Genomic DNA, 18486 nt, shown 5'->3' with positions numbered 1-18486 from the left:
GGCTCCATTCCTATTGAAATAGGGAAGATGGAGTCACTTGAGGAGTTGAGCTTGCACGACAACAATCTCTCTGGACCAATTCCCAAAATAATAGGAGACTTGACTGAGCTCAAACTCTTGCACCTTTATTCCAATCAACTTTCCGGTCCCATTCCTAGTGAGTTAGGGAATCTGAAAAACCTGAGTGATTTGGAATTATCCAATAACTCACTTACCGGTCAAATTCCTCCTTCCTTCGGAAATTTGAGAAACTTGCAGATTTTGTTTCTCCGTCACAACAAACTTTCTGGTTCTATTCCAAAAGAACTTGGATATTTAGATAACTTGGTTGTGCTGGAAATGGATGAAAATCAGTTTTCAGGCCATTTGCCTGAGCATCTTTGCCAAGGTGGGAAACTTGAAATCTTCACGGTGAATAGTAACAATCTGTCAGGGCCAATACCAAGAAGCTTAAGCAAGTGCTCGAGTTTTAAAAGGGTTCGCTTTGATAACAACAGTTTTACTGGCAATTTATCTGAAGCTTTTGGTATCTATCCGGATCTTGAGTTAATTTATTTGAGCAAAAATGATTTTCATGGTGAGCTCAGCAGCAACTGGTGGAAATGCAAGAATTTGACTGATTTGCTGATAGACGGAAATAGAATTGGTGGTTGCATACCACCAGAGATCGGAAACCTGAAAGGGCTTCAACGACTTGATCTTTCATCAAATCATTTGGTTGGGATGATTCCTGGGGAATTTGGAAAATTGACCTCTCTAGAGTATCTTTTTTTGCAAAATAACCACATTTCTGGCAATATACCTGGGGAACTTGGGGCACTGACAAAGTTAGATTCCCTTGACCTGTCAAACAATAGATTGAATGGGTCGATACCAACGTTTATAGAAGATTACAGGCACGTGTTTCTCTTGAACCTGAGCAACAATAAGTTCGGCCAGAAAATTCCAAAGGAGATAGGGAGTATAACTCAACTTAATGTACTTGATTTGAGCCATAATCTTCTAGTTGGAGAAATACCCCCTCAGTTAGCCAATTTGAATTCCTTGGTAAGCTTTAATCTTTCCCACAACAGGCTTTCTGGCCGCATTCCTGAAGAACTTGAAAGCTTGACTGGTTTGCAGGATTCATTAGAAGGTAATACAGGTCTTTGCGGCAATGTAACAGGATTCCAACCTTGCGAAAGGCCATTTTCTATGGTGAAGAAGCACTCAATGGCCAAGGGACACAAACTCATCCTTATAACTGTACTTCCTATTCTGGGAGCACTAGTGCTTCTCTGTGCTCTCGCTGGTGCTCTCCTTATGCGTGACCAAAGAAGAAGAGTTAGAGATGTTGAAAGACGGGATTCTATTAAAAAAGATGATGGTCTGCTTTCGATATCCACGTTACATGGAAGTTCATTATACTGGGATATCTTAAAAGCCACAGAGGAGTTCGATGCAACATTTTGCATTGGGAAAGGAGGGTTCGGAAGCGTTTACAAGGTAAATCTTCCATCATTGGGGAATGTAGCTGTGAAGCGACTTCATTCTTCATTTGAGATTAAGCATCGCAAAAGCTTTATGAATGAGGTAAGGGCTTTGACAGGGATTAAGCATCGAAACATTGTGAGACTCTACGGCTTTTGTTCGAATGCACAACACTCGTTTTTGGTTTACGAGTACATGGAGAGGGGGAGTTTCTCTAGTATTTTGAGCAACGAAGTAGAGTCCAAGAAATTGGATTGGTTTAAAAGAGTGAATATCATCAAAGGTGTTGGTTATGCTTTATCCTACATGCACCACGATTGCTCACCCCCAATTGTTCATCGAGACATATCAAGCAGTAATGTTTTGCTTGATCCCGAGTTTGAACCTCGTGTTTCAGATTTTGGCATAGCTAAGATTCTGAAGCCAAACTCATCCAATTGTACTGCACTTGCAGGCACATATGGCTATGTAGCACCCGGTATGGTTCTAACTTCTTATCCTATTTCTTTTCATGAACTATATTGTTTCTATCTCATTTGCAAGTTTACCTTTATTATTGTTTCAGAGCTTGCCTATACAATGAAGGTGACAGAAATGTGTGACGTCTATAGCTTTGGAGTATTAGCGTTGGAGGTAATCAAAGGAAAGCATCTTGGGGAATACCTTACTCAGCTAGCAAAATCATCGACAAGAGATGTGCAGCTTAGCAATTTGCTAGATGAACGGCTTCCACATCCTGAAGATGAAGTGAAAGAGCTTTTAGTTTTCATCATCAAGCTAGCACGCTCGTGTTTACTAGAAAATCCAAAATCAAGGCCAACGATGCACTTCATCTCTCATATGTTATCAATGGATCCACCCAATTATCAAATTCCATGAAGGTGAGATTCTCCGAGATGTAAGCTGTCCTTGTGTGGAAACGGTCATGCTTGGCACCAAGTCGTTATGAAATGAAATAATAATAAGTTTGTTGATCAGAACTGGCCTTTCTGTATTGTTGGGTTGCATATGTAGATTACTTATTTCAATGTCCTTGTACTAGATTATATACAAATTCCAGTATACCGTGGAAGGTAATTACTATTTATTTTCCTTGTGACCGTAAGTTATAAGTAAAAAAAGCAAGTTCCATGTTCTTTAAATACGATTGATGTTATTGCCACAGGCCACAGCTTAGCATGTTATTTTAACTCATGAATAATCTTGCTCCGCGAATGCCTCTATAATTTAGAACAATGTAATGCAAGTCAAAGAAATTATATTACAAAGATAAAAACATTAGTAGGTATCAAACTAAACATTAATGAACATGTATGGATAGATTCTTCTTTTCAAACACATATTCTAATTGTAATATTAATTACTACTGGAAATATTTGCTTCAGTAATTAGAGAAACAATTTCTTTGTTTTTCTGTTGTTTTCGTCTCGAGTGGATTCCAAGAATTCACTAGTTGCATCCAATCATTGTTTTATTCTCAGGTGCAAGTAGAGTTGTGCTAATAATACAATGAAACCCAAATCCTATGACATTTAGAATTTGAGTATTCATCAAGAACATAAAGGTATCTAACCAATAAAAGATAATTGTATCAGAACATTTAAGCAAAGGGTAGAGTGTCCGATATGTTGTATGTATGTGTTCATTTCTGCTTTTATAACTCGCTTTGTTTATGAGACAATAAAACCATGTTTGTTTGTAATAAACATATTTCTTCAAGATAACCTATCTACGCCACCTTACTATGTTTCAAATTAGTTGATTCGCTATCAAAAACAGCATTATTTTATATAAATCTCAAGTTAGTTGAGGTCGGCTATATGTATCCTAACTATCCATGTTCCTTCATTTAGATCTGCAAAGGTGCAATTTATAGTTGTTTTTTGGTATAATTGATCCAAATATTTTTCTCCTGTTTTTGACAGCACATTGTTCTTATTATCATAGTTGAAAAGTCCCTGTGCACTTAACTAATAGATAAATGAATGTATAAGTGGTTCTTGTTTTTTTGTTTAGCTAGTTATAGTTTTTTCCCCTTGTAAAGCTGCTTGAAATAAGTCATAAGCTTATGAAAAACAAGTAAATATGCTTATGACTCATGAGTTTGCCAAACTCATGAACCCCCTCTGTAAAGGGTAGATCCGCCACTGAATACAGTGCGTCTTTCATCAAGTAAAAGCTTGTGACAATTGTGGAACTAGGCTCTCTTAAGATCCTGTGAAAGAGTTTTTCTTTATCAAGAAGATTGGAATGACAGAAGAATTGAGTGAAGTGAATCTATCCAGTTGAAGGTATCATGGAATTACTAGGCTCTCTTAAGATCTTCGAAATAGTTACCAAGAAGACTGGCATGATATAAAAATTGTGTGAAACAAGTAAATCAATAGTCTCCAACAAACGAACTTCGTACAGTATGGAATGGTGCAGTAGAAGCATGTTAGACCTCACAGTTTCGACCAACAAACCACTAACCGAGTGGAACGTGAGTCTGGTATGAATAAGATGAACTTGGCACTAGTTTACATATTTCTATAGAGGTAAAATCTTGTTTAAAATTGGAAAAGGAAAGTTTTTTTTTTTTCTTTTTTTTTTTCACATTTCATGGGAGTAGAGATCGCTTCAATTGTCTATGGTTTCTTTTCAGAACAAAGGACCAGCAGAGGTGATAACTGCCGAATTCCCTGGCGGAGTTTCTGACCAAGTAAGCAGATCTGCGGTGTATGTGTGTCTATGCGGGTTTTTCTTCTTGGACATCTGAGCAAAACTTGCAATAATTCCATGAAGATAATAAAAGTCTTCGCTTAGTTCCACAATGTGAACGCCTATTAAATGATTCTAGAGAAAATCTGCCAATATTTCCAATTGAAATGTATTAGCCAAACAGTTTTTCTTTGGTATTTACTTCCAGGGATATTGAGAGCAGTGATTTGAAGTTAAGATTAGGTTTTCTTGAAAAATGTAATGTAAGGTTCCATCTTTTTCTTTAAAATTGTCTATAATCTAACTTGTTTTTGAAAATGCTACGAGTCAACAAAGGTGATAGCGGGAGAATTTACACAGGCAGATTCTCGGGCAAACTAGTTCCACCCCATATGGCCAAAGACTTGCAACGTTTTCCACAATTTTGAAGTTTGGCCAATTGTAATGTTTTCCCCAAACACTTGTTTCCTTTGGTATGACACATTAGTTGACTCCAAGTCCTTCTTACCTGTATTCCACAAGGTGAGAAACAAATACTATTGACTCACAAAGACTTTAATGATTCATTACAATATATACACACACACACTACTATACCTGCACAAGTTCATCACCAACCAAAACAAAAAACTTGAAATCTTTTAGCCATGACAATAATTCGCACAATATTTTATTTCCTTCCTCTCTTATATCTCTTCACTGTTTCATTTGCTTCCACGGAGGAAGCAATTGCTCTCCTCAAATGGAAAGCAACTTTCCTAAACATGAATAACTCCTTACAGGCTTCATGGACTCTAAGTCCTGCTGCTGCCACGAATTCTTCCAGAATTGGAGCGGCCAGTCCTAATGCATGCAGGGACTGGTATGGGGTTACATGTGTTAAGGGTCGAGTTAACAGGTTGAATATTACAAACGCTAATGTTAATGGCACACTCTATGATTTTCCATTTTCATCTCTCCATTTTCTGGAATATGTTGATCTTAGCATGAACCGCCTCTCTGGCACCATCCCACCTGAAATCGGTAAGCTTACTAACCTTGTCTATCTTGACTTGTCCATCAATCAGATTTCTGGCATAATCCCACCACATATCGGCTCACTAACAAAGCTTGAGACCCTCCACATCTTTGACAACCAATTAAATGGTTCCATTCCCGGAGAAATAGGTCACCTAAGGTCCCTAACTCACCTAGGTTTGCATACTAACTTTCTTGATGGTTCTATACCTGCTTCATTGGGGAATTTGAACAAAGTGTCCTATTTACATCTTTATAATAATAAGCTTTCTGGCTCCATTCCTTCAGAAATAGGAAAACTTGTCAATCTTGTTGAAGCTTATCTTGACAGAAACCAGTTAACAGGTCATATTCCTTCAGAAATAGGTAACTTGATCAATGCAAAACAGTTTTATGCTTTCTCCAATGAATTGTCTGGTCCCATTCCCGCTGAAATAGGGAAGATGAAGTCACTTGAGAATTTAAGCTTCCAAAGAAACAATCTCTCTGGTCCAATTCCCAAAACAATAAGTGACTTAACTAATCTCAAACTCTTGCACCTCTATTCCAACCAACTTTCCGGTCCCATTCCTGGTGAGTTAGGGAATCTGAAAAACCTGAGTGATTTGGAATTATCCAATAATTCACTTACTGGTCAAATTCCTCCTTCCTTTGGCAGTTTGAGAAACTTGCAATTTCTGTTTCTCCGTGAGAACAAACTTTTTGGTTCCATTCCGAAAGAACTTGCCTATTTGCATAACTTGGTTGTGCTGGAAATGGATGAAAATCAATTTTCAGGTCATTTGCCGGAGCATCTTTGCCAAGGTGGGAAACTTGAAAAGTTCACGGTGAATAGTAACAAGCTGACAGGGCCAATACCAAGAAGCTTGAGCAAGTGCTCGAGTTTCAAAAGGCTTCGCTTAGGTAACAACAGTTTCACGGGGAATTTATCTGAAGCTTTTGGTATCTACCCAGATCTTCAGTTCATTGATTTGAGCGACAATGAATTTCATGGTCAACTCAGCAGCAACTGGGGAAAATGCAGGAGTTTGACTGATTTGAGGATTGCTAGAAATAACATTAGTGGTAGCATACCACCAGAGATTGGAAACATCAAAGGGCTTCAAGGACTTGATCTTTCATCAAATCATTTGATTGGGAAGATTCCAAAAGAATTTGGAAAATTAACCTCTCTAGTTAATCTTTTTTTGCAAAGCAATCACATTTCTGGCAGTATACCTGGAGAACTTGGGTCTCTGACAAAGTTAGAGTCCCTCGACCTATCAGACAACATATTGAATGGGTCGATCCCAACATTTATAGGAGATTACATGAACATGTTTCACTTGAACCTGAGCAGTAACAAGTTTGGCCAGAAAATTCCAAAAGAGATGGGGAGGATAGTTCATCTTAGCGAACTTGATTTAAGCCATAATCTTCTTGAAGGAGAAATACCAGCTCAGTTAGCCAGTTTGCTGGACTTGTCAAACTTAAATCTTTCCCACAACAGCCTTTCTGGCCGCATTCCCAAAGAATTTGGAAGTTTGACTGGTTTGCAGGATGTTGTCTTGTCATACAATAAGTTGGAAGGTCCAATACCAAATAATAAAGCTTTTATTAATGCTTCATTAGAAGGTAATAAAGGTTTTTGCGGCAATGTAACAGGTTTCCTACCATGCAAAATACCATCTTCAATGGTGAAGAAGCACTCAATCGCGAAGGGACGTAAACTAATCCTCATTACAGTACTTCCTATTCTGGGAGCACTAGTGCTTCTCTGTGCTTTTGCTGGTTCTTTCCTTGTGCGTGACCAAAGAAGAAGAGTTAGAGACGTTGAAAGAAGGAATTCCAGTGGTGATATTGATGTCAATGAAGATGGAGGTTTGCTTTCCATATCCACATTAAATGGAAGTGCATTGTACAGGGATATCTTAAAAGCCTCAAATGAGTTTGATGCAACGTTTTGCATTGGGAAAGGAGGGTCTGGAAGCATTTACAAGGTAAAGCTTCCATTTGAGAATGTAGCTGTAAAGAGACTTCATTCTTCACTTGAAGTTACCCATCACAGAAGCTTCATCAATGAGGTAAGGGCATTGACAAGGATCAAGCATCGGAACGTTGTGAAACTCTATGCCTTTTGTTCAAATGCACAGCACTCATTCTTGGTTTATGAGTACATGGAAAATGGGAGCTTGTCTAGTATTTTGAGCAATGAAGTTGAGTCCAAGAAATTGGATTGGATTAAAAGGGTGAACATAGTCAAAGGTGTTGCTTGTGCTTTATCTTACATGCATCACGATTGCTCACCACCGGTTGTTCATAGAGACATATCAAGCAATAATGTTTTACTTGATTCCGCATTTGAAGCTTGTGTTTCAGATTTTGGCATAGCTAAGATTCTCAAGCCAGACTCATCCAATTGTACTGCACTTGCTGGCACATATGGCTATGTTGCACCAGGTAATAATATTTTCCTCCAATTTTTTTTTTCAATCAATGAAGTTAAGGGCAATTTTATGCTCATTCTAGTACTCTCATTTACAAGTTTGAATTGTTGTACCTTTTCTAAATTATATTGTTTCAGAGCTTGCCTATACAATGAAGGTGACGGAAATGTGTGACGTCTATAGCTTTGGAGTATTAGCATTGGAGGTAATCAAAGGAAAGCATCTTGGAGAATACATTACTTTGCTAGCAAACTCACCCAGAGATGTGCATCTTAGTGATTTGCTAGATGAACGCCTTCCATATCCTGAAGATGATGTGAAAGAGGTTTTAATTTTCATCATCAAGCTAGCAAGCTCTTGTCTGCTTGAAACTCCAAAATCAAGGCCAACAATGCAATTCATCTCCCATATGTTGTCAATGGATCCACCTTTTTCTCAAATAGGCTCCATGAAGCCGAAAAGTTTCCCCGAGATGTAAGATGTCTGTATATGGAAAAAGAGCAAGTGCATTAATTGTTCGTGTGCTTATCTAGTTTAGTGTTTCAACCTGAAGAATTCTGAGTCCTTATACTAGGCTGGATACAATATCTAGTAGAAGGTAGTAATATTTCAATTTTCTTGTGCCAACAAATGCTTATAAAAATTATTTATGTTTGCTGAAGACGAACATGTTTAAGATATGTACAATACTTTTAACATTTTGTATACACTGCAATTCATGTCAAAGAATGGTAGTATTTTATCAAACTAACATATCATATATTCTCAATGAACATGTATGCATAAAAAACTCTTTACAGAGAGACTCTGTACTTGTGAACCAAATCAATTTTGGTCAATTTTTAGTTGTAACCAAATCAGTGCAAATATTTCTCCAGTCTGTCATATTAGCTGAACTCGCTCTTCATGGATCTTATAGTAAATTCTTTAGACAACTCTTTATGAATTGGAAAATTTAGAACAAGTGCAACTTTTTGGGGAAACAATTTCACATGTAGCACATTACGAGAGAATCTTAGTAGCTCAGTTGATTGGCTACATAAAATTTTATTTTGCTGGTGAGAGTTCGGTTGCCTATATTCTAATCCCTTCCCTCATTTCCCACCACTAGAATTTGGGGAAAAAATGTTTCAACTAGGAATTCTTGATATTTCTTTTAATCTGACAGCTGAGATAATTCAAAATAAAATTGACAATCTGACTTTAATGTAAAATGTATACGTGAAAGACAACAATTTGCATACTTGCTTTTGCCATTAGTAAATGTTGCCCTTCTTACTGATAGCCCGATATTTTCATTATACGTTTTAATAAAAAATTAATAAACAAATAACTTGGTTGATATGCTGAAGATATAGAAGATCAAAAGATCCTTCACTAATTAATCTGAAGATCCGAAAAAGAAACCAAAGACTCCTTCACAAAAAATCCGGCACCTAGACTGGGACAGTATCAATCACAAATCATCAACTTCCCAGATTCATGGCAAACGGATCAATTAAGACAAAAGCAGAAGAAAAGAAGATCACACCAAGATTAGAATGGTATTCATCACGGACCATCGACTTCTCAAATTTGTGGCAGAGGAATCAATGAAGACTAAAGCAAAAGGAAAGAAGATTACATCCTCTACATGGATATATCTGATATGGACATATACGATTGTGAAGGCTGCAATACGTATGGACATTCTCTAAGTGCAATCCCTCAATCAAGGAATCACCTTTAAATCCTTGATTGAGAAGAAATATCTTGGATTTCCTTATGAAGAATAGCAGCTGAAGCATATAAAAGAAGAAGACTAAAGATACACAACATGCGCAACTAAAAAGAGAATCTCAAAGTGTCTCTTAGTCTCACAAAGTTTTGTACTTCTTAGTTTATAATAGTTATACAAAAAATAGGGCCGCGTTAACTTTGTAATACAAACTGGAGCTTTGTCACAAGATCTAAAGAACAAAATAAGTCTTCTGAACCTGTTTATCATCATTGTACTCAAGCCCGACTTTAAAAGATCCAAGGAAACTTTGAAACCCAAGGAGACTGAAAGTAGGCACCACATTGTGTTCCGAACCAGAATAAATCTTCGTGTTCTTATTTCAAGTTGATTATGTACTTATCTATTTATTTAAATCTAATCTGTTTTGTGAAGTGTACTGATTTACAGGCAAGTCAACTGTGAAGACTCAATAGTCAACTCACATAAATTTTTAATTCACCCCCTCCTCTTGAATTTCGATCAATTGATAACAGATCAGGTCTCACCAACAGTGTTGCTTAACCGTATGTGAGTAATGATCAAATGACAAACTATCAAATTTTCGGTGCTCTTCTTCAAGACGGCCATTCCTCCACAAAGCCACCATACTTCAACGGACAACACTACTCCTATTAGAAGAACAGATTTAGAATCTTCATCCAATCAAGTGACTTCCAAGCATGGGTTGTCACCAAGAATAGACCAAAGTCAATTTCGGGACTCAAGAAAAACTAGAAGGACAAGGACAAAGACAAAAAATCGAGCAGTACTGATATAGAATACCTCAAAAACTTTGAAGTCACAAAAAAACAACAAGAGGTAATTCAAACTAATGCACGAGCTATAAGTTTACTTCTTTGTGCAGTTAGTGGAGAAGGATACGACAAGATATCAACTTGCGAGACCGCAAAAGAGATGTGGGATAAATTAAAAGTAACTTATGAAGGAACCACCAAAGTCAAAGAGTCAAAGATTGCTGCTCTAGTCAATGAATACAAGTTGTTCAAAATAGAAGACAATGAGAACATTGTAATAATATTTGTCAGATTTAAAAAATTTTTATGTGAGCTAAAATCTCTAGGGATAATCTATCCACATAGCCTGCAAGCTGTCCAGAAGCTGGTCAGAAGCCTCCCGAAAGCATGGGAAACTAAGGTTGCTATTTTGGAAGACGGAGACCTTCACAACATGACATATGATGAGTTACGAGGTAATCTCATTGTATATGAATGAAATTACATCAACAAGTACAATAAGGAAGAAGAAAAAATCAGTAGCCTTCAACGCTGTACCAACTGAAAAAGAGGATTTTCTGGAAGAAGCCAATAGCGAAAGAATGACTCATAAATCAAGGAGTAAGGCAAATCACAAAACAGAGACAACAAAGATCCCAAGGAGTCAGAAATAATGATTCCACTAAAAACGATGATCGTTGCTATCATTATGAAAGGTCGGGTCACTTAAACAAAACTGTCCAAAATTAAAAAGAAGATCGTCTAGAAAGAATAAAAATTTTGGAGCCTAGAGTGATGACAATGAAGTTGAAGAAGAAACAGAAGCTGCCAACATGTGTTTCATGGAAAAAAGTGAATCAAGCGAGGTAACACCACATGACTGCCAAAATTATAATATTCTTTAGATATGACAACCAACAAGCTTCAAAAAGTTATAGATGTATATAATAAACTCACCCAAGATAAGAAAAATTGGGAAGCTTGACTTAGATGAAAACTCAAAGAGGAACGAATAAATTATTAAGTTGAAATTGCAGCATGTCAAATTAAAATCGACCTACTTTAAGAAGAGCTTGATGATGTAAAAATACAATTGAATAGCATTAAAAAATCGCCAAGTCACAATTTTGTGAGATCAAATTCTTTTAAAACCAACTCAAGTTCTTCATCAAGATCGTTTAAATCAGTTAAGACCTCTTTCTCCTCTCAAGGACCTGTCTGCTATACCTGTGGACATAAAGGGTACAAATCTTACAACTGTAGGTAAAAGCCTAAAAGTGTGTGGGTTTGGAGATCTAAAAAAAGCACATCTAACCTACAAGGACCCAAGACCACTTGGGTACCTAAACAAAATTGATTTTCTTATTTTGCAGGAATATGTCCGCAAAAGCTATGAAAAGAGAATGTGGGTCATTGATAGCGGATGTTATAGACATATGATCGGAAAGAAAGAAAATTTTTATTCTCTAAAGAAATAAAAGAGGGATCAGTTAGATTTGGTGATAATGCTAGAGACAACGTCATAGGAGTCGACTAAGTAAAGCTCAACTCCTCATGTGAACTTATTTAAGGGTATCTCGTAGATTGCCTCAAACATAACTTGCTCAGTATCAGTCAGCTATGTGACACTGGATTTGGAGTATCCTTCAAAGCTGAAAGTTGTTCCATCAAACGCGATAAAAGAGATATGTTTCTCATCGGTGAACCTGGTGATAATAGTTATATCTTAAATAGTCCTGATTTTGCCACCTTCATCTGCCTCACTGTGAAAATTAATGAAACTTAGTTGTGGCACAAAAAGCTTGGGCATGCCAGTATGCATATTATTGAGAAACTGTCCAGACTAGAATTGGTAAAAGGTTTGCCAAAACTCAAGTTTGAAATGGATCACATCTGTAATGCATGCCTATTGGGTAAATAGACCTGAACATCATTCAAAGTCAAGGACATTATCTCTACTACCAAACCCCTTCAAATAATCCACGAAGATCTGTTTGGCCCCACCAAGAACACAAGTATTGGTGGGAAAAGATATGTTTTCATTATTGTTGATGATTATTCTCGTTTTACTTGGGTAATTTTTCTTGCTCATAAACGTGAGGCTTTCACAAACTTTGAGATATTTTATAGAAAAGTACAGGAAGAAGCTGGCCACCTCATCACCTACATTCACAAAGATCATGGAGGAGAATTTTAAAATAAGGCTTTAAGGAATACTATGCTCAGAACAAATACTCTTAGAACTTCTCATCACCTCGATCTCCTCAACAAAATAGTGTGATGGATCAAAATTGATCTTCTGGGAAACTGCTAGAACCATATTGTTAGAACACAATCTCCCAGATCACTTTTGGGTAGAGACAATAAGCACAATATGTCACATCATCAACAGATGCCTCATCAGACCTATTCTAAAGAAGGCACCTTATAAGCTGTAGAGAGAGAAAAAGCTAAATATCAGCTACTTTCATCCTTTTGGATGCAAATGCTTCATTTACAATAACGGTAAGAATAACTTGGGAAAATTCGATCCACGAAGTGACGAAGGTATTTTTCTTGGATACTCTCCCACCAATCACGCTTACAGGGCTTACAATAAAAGAACGTTATGTGTTGAAGAATTTATGTATATTGTATTTGATGAAACTAATCACCCTTCTATGAGCCTAAGTATTAATAAAGAACAAGTGAGTGATTGATGACGTCCAAATTATACCTCCTCTCAAATAATGATACGTTCGTTGTTAAAATATAGTAACCTAACAGAAGTTGGGGTCGAATCCCGAGGAAACACGTGGAATTACAAATCTTAGTAGTTATAGTTGGGGGGCAGGCAAGAAAAGTAAATGGGGGGTTTTGATATAGTAATCTCGAGAAAGTAACTATACTAAATTCGGTTGTAATCAGTGTAGGCAAACACTATGATTGTGTTCCCCCTGGAATCTCAACTCTGTAGCTTATTATGCTTTGTTGAACTGACTCGATACTTTGCATGCAGTTGTGATAAGTTATGTACCTTCTACAATCATTTGGATAAGCAGAAGGATTTCACCCCTTACCTTTAAGTCTCAGATTGTCGCCTTACTAACCTTATCTTGATCCCAGTTAAATATATTCTTTTGAGTCTGTAGTTATTAGATGAAATCTAACTATCTTACTAAGATAAAACCTAGAAGCGTGGATCGATAGTTATACTCCAAATTACTGTTGTCTTTATCTTTTTCTAGTCACTACTACTCTTTGGGAGTAAGCAACAATATCTAGGGTGTGCACCCATTAAGAAAACTATCATAACAAATATAAAGAAATACATGCATGGGTATCGGTTCAAAGCAACGAAAGCACTTTCCCTACTTCGTCAATCCGTCAGGATTTTCACAACCTTAGCTATGGGTTTTAGTCGCTCATACTTGTGAAGAAATCAATATCATTCATAATTGAAACCATATATAATATCACAATGATAAGAAGTGTAAAAACCCACAACCGTAACTGAATTAATGAACCAAAGTCAATACAAGAGAATTTCAAGATCAAAATTAGATCTTGGAATCGAAATATGTTTATGAGTATCCAAAGTGCGTACCTCCTGCTAAAAACATTTAAAGGGTATTTATAGTACAAGAGGAAATCCTAAAACCAAAGTCCGAATGAAATAAGAAAAACAGGGTCGGTGGCCACATGTGGTCTGTGCCCGTGGTCTGGCCCTGGGTGCAGTACCGAATGAAAACATTGTTCAAGTTCAGCTCTAGGGATTTTGGACCTTTGACACTTGCTTTGCCTACCTGCGGTACGTAGTTCCTACATGCGGTCCGTAAGTTGACTTAGTAGGTGTCGTGGGTCATCTTTTCAGCTCTTCTTCAATTCTCGAACATGTTTTGATCATGATCAAGCCAAAAAGCATCCGAACATCCATAATCGCTCCAAAAATAGCCAAAATAATTTTTTCCACCTTTTTCATGAACTTATCATCTAAAACATAATTTCCTGTAAAACATACCCCAAAAGCATCATATCTAACAAAATAACCTTAGAAACCTGTATATTTTCCTCATTTTAAGCATCGAAAGTGCTATATTTCTATAGCATATTAGTGATCCACAATCTAGAGCCAATGGTGGCACAACTCCCGAGCCAACGCAAGACGAGTCGACTGCATTCCCTCTAGAGTCCACTCCCACAGTGGAAACAGTCAAACCAAGTATTTCAAGAGAATGGAGGCATTATGCTAGCTATCCAAATGATTTCATCATAGGAATCCAGATGATAAGATGCAAACAAGAGCCTCATTGAGAAAGAAAGAGTCTGCTACCCTTGTTTCTCAAATCGAACCAAATAAGACTGATGAGGGCCTCAAATATGAATCTTGGATCGAGGCCATGAAAAAAGAATTGGACCAATTCGAAGGAAGTCAAGTGTGGACTCTTGTTGAAAGATCCAAGTACTGCTCAATAATCGGTACTAGATAGGTCTACAAAAATAAATTAAATGAGGAAGGTAAAGTCATCAGAAATAAGGCCATACTTGTAGCTCAAGGCTATTCCCAACAAGAAAGTATTGATTATGATGAACCTTTTACTCCGGTAGCAAGCTTAGAACTAATTCGCACTTTGTTAGCTTTTGTTGCCTACAAATGTTTTAAGTTGTATCAAATGGACGTCAAAAATGCCTTTTAAATGAATTCATTCAAGAAGAAGTCTTTGTAAAACAACTCCCTAGTTTTTAAAATCCATCTTATCCAAATTATGTTTTCAAATTATCAAAAGCACTCTACGGTCTCAAACAAGCTCCAAAGGCTTGGTATGAGAGGTTAAGTACTTTCTTGTTAAATAATAATTTTCAAAGAGGTAAAATTGATACAACTTTGTTTATACAAAAGTTTGACTTCAAATTTTCTTATTGTGCGAATTTACATTGATGATATTATTTTTGGTAGCCATGACATCTCCTTATGCGAGAATTTTATTAATCTGATGAAAGGAGAATTTGAAATGAGCCTCATGGGAGATCTCACATTTTTCTTGGGATTACAAATCAAGCAAACACTCAAAGGTACTTTCATTAGTCAAGCCAAATACACAAAGGAACTCATCAAAAAGTTTGTCATGAAAAAAGGAATGGCCTATGGAACTCCAATAAGTCCATCCACAAGTCTTGATTCAGATTCATATGGAAAAAATATTGATGAGAAAACATACAGGGGAATGATTGGATCACTACACTACTTGACCGCCAGTCAATCAGACATAATGTTCAACGTAGGTAAGTGTGCAAGATTTCAGTCAGCTCACAAAGAATCTCATCTGACTGTCGTAAAAAAAATCATCTGATATCTCATTGGAACCCATGACACTGGACTATGGTACCCTTTCTCTTCATATTTTAATTTAATTGAATATTTAGACGCTGACTTTGCAGGTGATAAAAATAATAGAAAAAGCGCTAGTGGAACTTGTAAATTCTAGGTGATGCCTTGATACCATGGCATAATAAGAAGCAAATTTCAGTTGCTCTATCAACAACTGAAGCTGAATACATAGCTTTTGAAAGTTGTGGTCAAATTTTATCGACTATGTGTCATCTGCTTGATTTTAATTTGTCCTTTTAATATGTACCCATAATGTGTGATAACACTAGTTCTATTAACCTGTCTAAATTACTGTGCATCATTCTAGGGCTAAACATATTGATATTAAACATTATTTCATTCGAGATCATATAGAAAATAGAGATTTTTCTTTGACGTTTGTTGACTCTGAAAATCAATTGATAGATATTCTTACAAAACCTCCGTTAGAAGAAAGATTTTGATTCCTTAAAAAAAGACTTGACATTATAAGTATTAATGACTTATGAGTCTTTATCTTTGAAAAATATTTTTTACCTTTTTCAATTGTCTCTTTTACTGCTTTATTTTCAATTTTGAAAAATTGATTTCAAAAAGGAAGGTGTCATCGTTACCTTCACCGTTTCTCATGCAACCTCTGCCGTTACTACGCTCTTTTACCTTCCCAACATCCCCCCTTCTGCCGTCCTTTCACTTTCAACAGTCACATCTTTTTACTTCACCAATTTTTATCTTCTCTCAATATCCTCTCTTTCCCAACAGTCGCCTCATTCCCTACATCCCCTTCTCTCCCTCGGTTCTCTTACTCATTATTTTCTCTTCGTCTCTGCCCCCTTTAAAATCCTGATTCAACATTTTCTTCCATGACTATAACTCGCTCCATGGCCAGTGTTTTGAAATTACTTCCTAAACCTCTCTCTAATGATCCTATTCTCCTCTCTGAATCCTCTGGCAAATCCTCGCCGGACTCCCAACATTCAACTATCATAACAAAATGTCCAGCCCTCAGCCCAGCCTCTTCAGTCAAGAAACCTCGTTCAACCTTCCTAAACTTCATCTCTCCTAAGGATATGCATAAATTCTAGACATGCTCTCGAAAAGACAAATTCTCTGCCTTAAAATACTGCTCCATTGCACCCGATCGCATGTCAATCTCTGTAAATTAAAGGAAGCCCTTTGCAATATCAGTCACTTCTTTAAATTTTAAGACTTGTCACTGGTTTTTCATCTTTGTGGACTTGAAGTTTATGAGGATTTAGTCCGAATTTTTTAAGCAAATCTCCGCCTCTTTCCTAACAGCGGCGAACTTGAGACTCTTATGCTTGGCACAATAATTATACTAAACGATTTTCTGTTTGAAAAGGTATTTGATACAAAGTTCTCTGGTGTGATTCCTTTTATGAATGGTACTTGACTCGAAGATTTTGAGGTAAGCTTTGAAGAAGCAAAAAGAGTCCTGTCTAACCCGGACACAGTATCGTCCATCTTTGGTCCGCTGTCTCTATGTTTTAAGTATTGCATCATGGACCACATCATCGCTACCACAATGATTCCAAGGTAGGTATCCCTCAGCAATACTGTCTGTCGTGATGTGTTTATCCTGTATTGTTTGGTGACAAAGCACAAGATAAATTAGGTAACTTGGATTCGTGAATATATGCTAGAGAGTGCAGTGGTTATTCATGCCTCCGCCAGTCTGCAGTACGAATTGTTGATTACTCGAATTCTCTTGTATTACACTATTGATCTCTTTGCTTACCTCCTGTGGAAGTCTCTGCTACTTATGACTCCAAAACTTTTCCCAGTATGGGATATGTTATGGTCTATAACGAATGGTGCAAGAAGGATTCTGCCCGATCAAAAGCTGAACTCCCTAAAGTAAGCAAGTCTGTATTTAACCCCACGATTACTGTGTTGAAGGAACTGGAGGAACTCAAAGATCACTTCAAAGATATTGAGGAAGGTGTAATGCTGCTTCAGGAGTCAACTTCCAAAATACTAAACCTTGGGAAGAGCACTAGCACTGATATAGGCTTGGTACGGCTAAACCTCGACGGATTCAAACAAGAAGGCATCAAGTTGTTCACCCGAGTGTTCACGTGCATTGACTCCCTCAAGTATCACGTCAACTCCTCAAATGATTATCTTGCTATTTTCGTCTAGAACTCCTATTCCTTCTTCTTTAAAAATGTTAAAAAAATGACAAATTCTATCATAACGTGCACAATACCCTGACATACTTTCTGGCTAAGCGATGAATGATGACTTTTATTCAAAAGGGGGTCTTGTCCTTTGTTTTTGGGTTGTAAACTGATTTTTAACACACTATCTGCCATGCTTTTTATTTTTTCCTAATCCTTTGGTAATCAATTAGACTGTTTATATGATATATGTCTACTGCATTTTTTTTGTGTTGTTCTTTTTAATTATGCCAAAAGGGGGAGAAAATAGGAATATTGGAGGTGCTTTCAAGTTAGGGGGAGCAAGTTGACTATCAAAGGATATGAGTCAACTAATGTTTAAGGAAAGTAGAAACATCAAAGGTGCTTACAAGTCAGGGGGAGCAAGTCGACTATCAGAGGATAATAGTCAACTAGTGCTCAAGAAAAACAGGAACATCAGAGGTGCTTGCAAGCGGGTTAACCGAATAACAGGAAAGCTAACTGATATTTATTATTTGTCATTATCAAAAAGGGGGAGAGTGATAGCCTCGTATTTTCACTACACGTTTTAATAAAGACAAACTAATACACAAATAACTTACAGGATATGCTGAAGATATATATTAAAGATCAAAAAAATCCTTGAGGAATCAATTAGAAGTTTCGAAAAAGGAAGCAAGGACTCACTCACAAAAAACCGGCACCTAGATTGGGACAATATCAATCACAAATCATCATCTTCCCAGAATCATGGCAAACTAATCAATTAAGACAAAAGCAAAAGGAAAGAAGATCACACCAAGATTAGAATGGTATTCATCATGGACTATCGACTTTCCAGAGTTGTGGCAAATGAATCAATCAAGACTAA

The 18486-nt window shown here is 36.9% G+C and overlaps 2 protein-coding genes across 2 annotated transcripts; both read left to right on the top strand.

Moving 5' to 3' along the window:
- LOC107867529 (MDIS1-interacting receptor like kinase 2) lies at positions 1-2612 on the top strand (the record flags this gene model as incomplete). Its single annotated transcript, XM_016713815.2, is given in 2 exon segments — positions 1-1948; positions 2036-2612. Coding segments are annotated over 2 exon segments (2262 nt in total), but the record flags the coding sequence as incomplete, so codon positions are not given.
- A 2117-nt stretch (positions 2613-4729) lies between these two features.
- Positions 4730-8274, top strand: LOC107867528 (MDIS1-interacting receptor like kinase 2-like). The gene is made up of 2 exons (XM_016713814.2): positions 4730-7626; positions 7751-8274. Exons 1-2 carry the CDS (start codon positions 4818-4820, stop codon positions 8089-8091), a joined length of 3150 nt encoding a protein of 1049 aa, XP_016569300.1. The 5' UTR covers positions 4730-4817; the 3' UTR covers positions 8092-8274.
- Positions 8275-18486: the final 10212 nt, after the last annotated feature.

The sequence above is a fragment of the Capsicum annuum genome, chromosome 4 (assembly GCF_002878395.1).
Source record: "Capsicum annuum cultivar UCD-10X-F1 chromosome 4, UCD10Xv1.1, whole genome shotgun sequence".
Classification (NCBI taxonomy): domain Eukaryota; kingdom Viridiplantae; phylum Streptophyta; class Magnoliopsida; order Solanales; family Solanaceae; genus Capsicum; species Capsicum annuum.
The sequence above is the reverse complement of the archived record's forward strand: the minus strand, read 5'-3'. Positions and strand labels throughout refer to the sequence as shown.

Bases quoted from the DNA above. Each gene is read 5' to 3' on its own strand.
- LOC107867528 (XM_016713814.2), top strand. From the start codon at position 4,818: ATGACAATAATTCGCACAATATTTTATTTCCTTCCTCTCTTATATCTC. The intron at 7,627-7,750 runs GTAATAATATTT...ATATTGTTTCAG, and splicing joins ATATGGCTATGTTGCACCAG to AGCTTGCCTATACAATGAAG.